Raw genomic sequence first — 7,061 nt, 5'->3', positions numbered from 1 at the left:
TAGTTCCTTTTTATTACTGATGAGTATTCCGGAATCTACTGGAGTACTTACTGGTTTGAGCTGAGAATAACCTCAGCTGTGTCAAGGCTGACTAGTAGTCTAGCCAGATTTTAAATGGTCTCACACACACACAAGTCCCAGCAAGTGGAAAATCACTCACCATTGGAGGTGAATTGTAACCGAAGGTGGTATAATTCTTGAGTTTTCTGTTCTAGGATGTGCCGTAGAAGATTCTGGTACTCTATTTCTTTTTGAACCAGGTGTTCCAAAAGTCTGGTTAGAACAAAACAAAACATCACTCAGAGAGCCTAACACCATTCAGCTCAACTCAAACATTTGTTGAACAGAAGTTTTAAAAAACGGCACAATCCCAGGTCAGTCTAGGGTCAGATTTCAGCCTGCACATGGGCACCTTCCTTGTGTTTCCTCCCCTTGTAAACAAAGACCAGCCCTGCTCAGTGTGTGGGTATCTTCTGTATCAAAATGTATCATAAACCAAAAGATAACCTGATGGTGATCAGGAGAACTCAGCCCTCTTGTCTTCCTAAGTCAGGTCAAGTTGTGAAAATGTGGTGAAGCTATTCCCTCCTCACTGGAGACTACATCAAAATAGAAGCCTTGCTGCCTTGGACAGCCGGGGGTGGTGCGGGAAAGATGCTGCTCGGAAGGTAGGAGGGACACTACAGCCAACACTTACCCAGGATGGCACTAAAATGCCTTGTGCTCTGGTCTCACCAGCACTCCTTGGGACAGACCTGCTTCCCTCACTCAGGGTTAGTAGCAGCTGAGGCGTCTCTGTGCTACAGGGCAGGTGTGAAGCGGCCGTGTTCTTGTCAGCTGTCCCCAGTCAGGCTGGCTATCTCATTACTAATTCTCTTGAGGGGGGAAGATACAGTGCCCACTGACCCTGGACATCAATCACCTTTGAATCCATATATAACGTTTGATGAGTCAGGTGATGATTAACCTTACTGGAAAACCCATTTTAAAAGAAGTGCTACATATACCGTCAACTTTCACATTTTTCAAAACAAAAAAAACAGATTTGTCTACAGTTAAACTTTAGAGATCCCTATACGGGGGTGTATACAACTTTTCTTCTGAAATAGGGACACCCTATTGTAGCCAGGAACACTCTGCCTTTAAAGAAAGGCCTCCTTCTAGGTCCCCAGTTGAAGCTGAGAATACCCCTTGCCCAGTTCCTTGGGCGATGAAGATGACTTTCTGAGACCTGGGTGAAGCACTCAACAACTCTGTCCCACCCCCGCCTACCTGCTGGTCTCCTGCCTCAGCTTGCTCAGCTGAAAGCTCAGGTGCTGCTGGGGTGAGGCCTCCTGGGCAACTGCTGAAGCTGGCTCGCTCCATCCATGTGCCACCTGTGCCTCGCTTGCAGGCAGGTCTGTGGGGGGATAGTCCTCTTCCATCTCATCTGTGTCCTTTTCCACACCTTCGGTCTCTGAGGCGGGCTCAAAGTGGGCTTGGAGCTCTGAAATCATGGAAGAAAAGGAGCACGGTTCAGCAAGGCCATATGCTTGGTGTAGCTTATGTCCCAGGCCAGCAAACCAGGCAGGGAGGCGCCCCGCCAATGCTATGCTCCACCAGGAGACTGCTGACCTTAATAAAGGAAGAGGAGGCTATTACCTCTACCTGAAAAGATGGTCCCCACACCGCTTTACAGATAAGGAAACAAGCTTCAAGATATTAAGTTAGTTAAGCAAGGGCAGTTGTAAAAAGGGACAAGCAGCCTTCCACCCAGGCCTGTGTGTTTTCTGCAGTTCCCTGCTTGGAGAGGGGAGTAATGAAGTCCTGGGGTTTAACAAGCCAGTCCCACAAGTGGAGCCTGGGCTGAGTGCAGGCAGGGGATGACAGGGAGGGAGCAGAGTCGAGAGGAAGCGGTAGTGTCAACAGAAGTGCCTCCGAGCCCCCCTTCCTAGGAGGCATCACAGAAGAAGGATCAACTTGGGTACTAAGCTGCTCTAACATTTGAAAACTAGAGCCTATGAAAGCCAGAGATCTGTGTGGCTACCACGTGATGAGAGAGAAGACAGCCATTTAAATCTTCAGCCAACTAGGAGGTGGTCCTGAGCACACAAGGATCCAGGCCCTGAGGCTCAGTGCACTGTGTGTGTTAGTCTGCGGGCATGCTCCTTAGTTATGCTGGAGGCGGGGGATGTAAACAGCACCAGAAGGTGTGCTCAGAATCACAAAATACTGACCCCAAAGGGGTCTGTGACATCATTTTCCTTAATTGCAAGAACATATATAGCCCAGATGGAAAAGGGAGAGTAACAACTGGTGAGCACAGAGGACCTGGCTGACCTTTTCCATACCCACCATAGCCTAATTTACTGTGACCAAAAAGAGGGGCCCTTACCTGGGATGAGGATGGTGACCGCAGCCTGCACTGCTCGTCGGATGATGTTGTCCATTGCAAACATCCAGTGGGGCCTAATTAAGTGGTTCCTCAAGATTTTATTTACCTGTAATCACAAAAATCCAGATTTCTGGTCCACTGTATTTTTTCAGAAATAGGAGTTCTTACCAATTCAAATGTGCTTCTACTCTGAGATAAAAGTGTTAACCATACTGCCCTGGATTTATGTTTCTTCTGACTGAGTCCTCTAAGCTGACCCCAAGTCACACTGGGGTCGAGAGGACAGGTACAGTGATTGGAGCTACTGCACAGGCCTCTTTGTTTATTCAATTAATGTTTGTGGAGCATCCGTGAAACTTCAGGCTCTGTGGTGGGGTCTTGAGACACAAAGCTAAGCCAGACATGGTCTTGGGCCTGGAGCAGCTCACACCTGTTTGCGCAGACACATAAGCTTAAACCACACACCTACTCAGTTGGCAGATGCTGCTCATCCCCAAATCCTACACTCTGCTCTTCGTGGCCAAATGCAATCGTCTCAGTCTCATGTACACCAGTGTTTAGAGAACTGCTGGCACTCGGGATTCAGGTGTAATCAGGTGACAAGAGATGGATACTATGGGAGAAGATGGTAATCGAACTCATGGTCTCAGCTATGAGCCACTTTGGGGGTGTCCTACCTTCCGTCATGTTCTTTAGGGCCAAATGAGACACTTACAGCATCCTGAAATCCAAACAGTACCAGATGAATCTGATTGATGGATGAGCTGTCAAAGTCCAGGTCCACCTTGAGCTTTGATATTGTGGATGCCATCACCCTGTGCTCTGGGCAGCGGATGAAGTCTCTAAGGATCGCAATGATTTGCTTGATGTGGCCGACCGAGAGATGCAGCTCTTCTGAACTCTGATCACCAAGCCCCCAACCAAAAAAATCAAGTCATTGAGTAAATCGGGGGCAGGGAGCATCCAAGAAGTACTGTGGGCACCTAGATGAACCACACTGTCCACTAGCTTATGGAAGTGGGAACCCCCGGCTGAGATAGCGTCTCTGGTCCTAGAACTTCCTCCATATCCTTCCTGTTAGAGGCTTACGAGGCCCCCTCCTTCCTCCCTGGAGGAATGGGCTGCCATCCTGTTTGACCCCTTGTCAACCACCCCCCACCACCCAATGGGCCTTGTCAGAAGGCACAGTTCATAGAGGGCAGTGGCCTCTTAGTAAAAGGACTTCATCCCATCCAAAATGAGTTAAAAGTCACATTTCCATCCACAGCCTTTCTTCCTCAGAGGCAAACTGCAGCTGGGGGTTAACTGGGCTTTGTGCTGCCATGTGGCCTGTTTTCCACCAGGGGGCAGCGCGACCCCATCAGGGCCTGGTTTCACCGCAGTATTTGGCAAATTCAGGTTTCAGAGGAGTCTTTTTTTTGTATTCTCTTTTGTTGGAAAAGAGGACGTTGGGAAATACTTATGGTGATTATTGTAACTGCAAATGTTCGGGGGTGGCAGGCCCATTTGGACCTCTCCTGGGACCCTGCCTTGGGCGGAGGAGGTGGGATGGCAGCCCCCACGCCCAGCCTGTACCTGGGCCACGCACTCCTGCAGGTTGGAAGCCACCTGATTCTGCTCCTCCCAGAGGATTTTGTAAAGGATGGCACGGCGCTCACTGTCCTTTCGCAGCAGGAAAAGGCCTGGGTCCCTGTCTTCAGGGGACGAGGCTGCACTCCGGTCCTCCAAGGCCGAACTCTCATCGGGAACACTGCGGACAAATGCACGTGACAGTCCTCCGCTTCCCAGGGGCGGGGTCTCTGTGCGGGGGCACCGTGGGGGAGGGGCTGAGAGATGATCCTCCACGTCCCCACCCTCGGGAAGATGAAACTGCAGGAGGCGAGACTAGCGTTTTTCCTAATCTCCAGACCATCAGGGTTTTCGGGGACAGGGGGGAAGAAGGGGAAGAAGGAAGGGGGGAGGAGGGGTAACGGGGTGAGGATAAGGAGGGATGGGGAGGAGGAGGAAATGGGGGAGGGGGGAGAGGAGGAAGAGGGGAAGGGACAGTGAGCGACCACATCGCCCACCTCGCTCGCAATGTCAGTGGCCGCCCAGCCACCCTACTGATCATACAGACAGGAAGACTCTGGTTTACACCGGACGCACTCTGTGCCCAAGGGCTGCGGGGCGGCAGTACCTGAGCAGGTGGCTGAGCCGCTGCACCGGCAGCCGGGACTTCTCGAAGAATGGGTCGGGCTGGGCGTCGGAGTCCGGGGAGACGGAGCCATGCTCGCTGCTGCTGCTGCCCGGCAGCTCTCCAGACGGGGGCAGGGTCAGCACGGCACCCCGGGGACCCTCTGTCGGGGGCAGCCGGGAGGGCAGGGTGAGCGCGGCAGCTCCTCAGGCCAGGCGACCCACCGGGAGGCCTAAGCCTGTGCGGCTCTAACTGGGGGCGCCAGTGATCACCCAGGGGTCCTGGGTAGATGGAGGCTCTGCTTCCACAGATCCGGGATGGACCCAAGACTCTGCATTTCTAACAGCCAGTGGCTCTTCAGGTGCAAGAGGCTGAGCTGGCCTCCAACCCCATCCACCACGAGGCCGCTCTTCTGTCAGTGCCCAGCAGGACTTACTGGCCCAGAACAGACAGCCTTTAACCAAGGTTGGGAGCAGCACAGGGTGAGAGGCCAGGCTCCAAATATGAAGCCCCCGGCCTTGCACTTGGGGAAGACAGAACCCCAGCCAGGGCGCCTCTCTCCTTCCTCCCAGGCAGAGCCCTGAAAGCCAGGCTGAATGGAGGAGATGGTACCTCACTGTTGCCTACGGGGCTCCCTGTGACTCTCGCAGGACACCGAGGGACAGTCATTCCCTGGGTTTGGACAACCCCACCCCTACTGCGTCCCCACTACTCTGTCCAGGGAGACCTCACCTGCCGGCTTGAAAGCAATCCGGTTCTTCTTGCCCTTGTGCATCTGCCTGAAGAAGCCCTCTTGGAGCAGGCCCGCGGCGGTGACACGTTTGTGGGGGTCAGGCTCAAAACAGGATAAAAGGCAGGCTCTGGCTTCAGCTGAGAGGGTTTCTGGAATCTCTGGGTGGATCTTGAACATCCCCACCTGCATTGAAGGCACAGTGAGGCACACGCAGGTGCACACAAGGGCCACACAACCCCAGCGTCCGCCATCCCGGAGGGCTGACGCTGGATTCCAGCAACGGCTTCGCCAACCGGCCTCTGGAATACCACTGAGTATGATGTTCGCTGTAGGTCTGTCATATATGACCCTTATTAATATGCTGAGGTAGAAATGTAATCATCTTTTATGATACATAGAGAACAGTAGTTCAGCAGGCGAAATGATGAACTTTTCAATAAATGTGCTCTCCGTATGGAAACAGATACATTTAGATGAGTACCTCACACCTTTCACAAACATTTAAGAATTTAATTTCTGATAAGTTAAACCCTAAGTAAGGGCATATATAAAGGTCAATCTTCATCCCAAGAAAGGTAGTACCAAAGAATGTTCTAAGCATTGGGCAATTGCACTCGTCTCCCATGCTAGTAAGGTCATGCTTAAAATCTTGCATGCTAGGCTTCAGCATTGTGCGAACCAAGAACTTCCAGATGTCCAAGCTGGGTTAAGAAAAGGCAGATGAACCAGAGATTACCAACATTCGCTGGTAGGTTATATATTATACCTCTGTAAACTGATAGTAATTTCTCACAGTAAGGAGGGAAGAGAAGCTAAGGGTTTGGGAGTTGCTAGGTGGTGTAATGGTTTGGACTTTGGTTCCCAATGCAGGGGTCATGGGTTTGATTCCTAGTTGGGATAGTAAGATACTGGCAGAAGGCAGAGAGAGGAGAGAGAGAGAAAAGAAAAAAATCTGTTTTCTTTCTTGTCCACCTTTGTGGAGAGATTTCTGCATTGGGAGGAGGTTTTTGATTTGAATTCTCTCTCTCCAACACCAGCAACCTAAATCACCCAACATGTCTTACCTTGAACATCACTGCCTGTGGTTCACCCAGCTCATGGAATGGAGGCTTGCTGGTGGCCATCTCAATGATGGTGCAGCCCAGGGACCAGATATCAGCCGGGGCGCCATACCCACGAGGGCCTTGATCGATAATCTCAGGTGCCATGTACTGCAGCGTGCCTATTGGGAAAAAATACAACAAAGATGGTGGGCACCGTGTTGTTCAAAAACAAAGTGTACCATTAGTAAACAAGTGTGTGAGCTTCACTCTCCTGTTAATGACAGATGAAGTCTGATCTCACGCATAAATGTTGCTGCATCTTTTCTTGGACTAGAGACATGCAGAGTGCCTTTAACACTAGTCACATTGAGAGAGGATTGCTCAAGCCCTTTGAAGGATAAATGGGCCTGATCCAATTCAGTCAACACATCTGAGAGTGCCGCACAGACAGAGGGATCGGAATGTGAGACCCACGGGGCCTGACCTGTCTAGAGGAGGAGACAGGCATGATGATGGTGTGCTGAGCAGGGCAGCAGTGTGATGGAAGATATAGTCAGTGCTTCCCAGGGGGCGCAGTGGTAAAGAATCTGCCTGCAATGCAGGAGACACAGTTCGACCCCTGGGTCAGGAAAATCCCCAGGAGGAGGAAATGGCAATCCACTCCAGTATTCTTGCTGGAAAATTCCATGCACAGAGGAGCCTGGTGGGCTACAGTCCATGGGGTTGCAAAGAGTTGGA

At 51.4% G+C, this 7,061-nt stretch overlaps 1 protein-coding gene across 1 annotated transcript in view; it reads right to left on the bottom strand.

Annotated features, from left to right (window-relative positions):
- Nucleotides 1–7,061, bottom strand: part of MAP3K15 (mitogen-activated protein kinase kinase kinase 15) — a 145,615-nt gene that overhangs the window by 2,532 nt on the left and 136,022 nt on the right. The window contains exons 19-26 of the mRNA XM_070783981.1: nt 6,345–6,502; nt 5,280–5,463; nt 4,551–4,710; nt 3,950–4,124; nt 3,090–3,275; nt 2,375–2,480; nt 1,273–1,486; nt 161–273 (exon numbers count right to left, since the gene is read on the bottom strand). Coding sequence (XP_070640082.1) covers nt 161–273; nt 1,273–1,486; nt 2,375–2,480; nt 3,090–3,275; nt 3,950–4,124; nt 4,551–4,710; nt 5,280–5,463; nt 6,345–6,502 — 1,296 coding nt within the window. The remainder of the gene's footprint in view (nt 1–160; nt 274–1,272; nt 1,487–2,374; nt 2,481–3,089; nt 3,276–3,949; nt 4,125–4,550; nt 4,711–5,279; nt 5,464–6,344; nt 6,503–7,061) is intronic.

This window comes from Bos indicus, chromosome X (genome assembly GCF_029378745.1).
Source record: "Bos indicus isolate NIAB-ARS_2022 breed Sahiwal x Tharparkar chromosome X, NIAB-ARS_B.indTharparkar_mat_pri_1.0, whole genome shotgun sequence".
Taxonomy (NCBI): domain Eukaryota; kingdom Metazoa; phylum Chordata; class Mammalia; order Artiodactyla; family Bovidae; genus Bos; species Bos indicus.
This window is presented reverse-complemented; position numbering and strand designations above follow the sequence as displayed.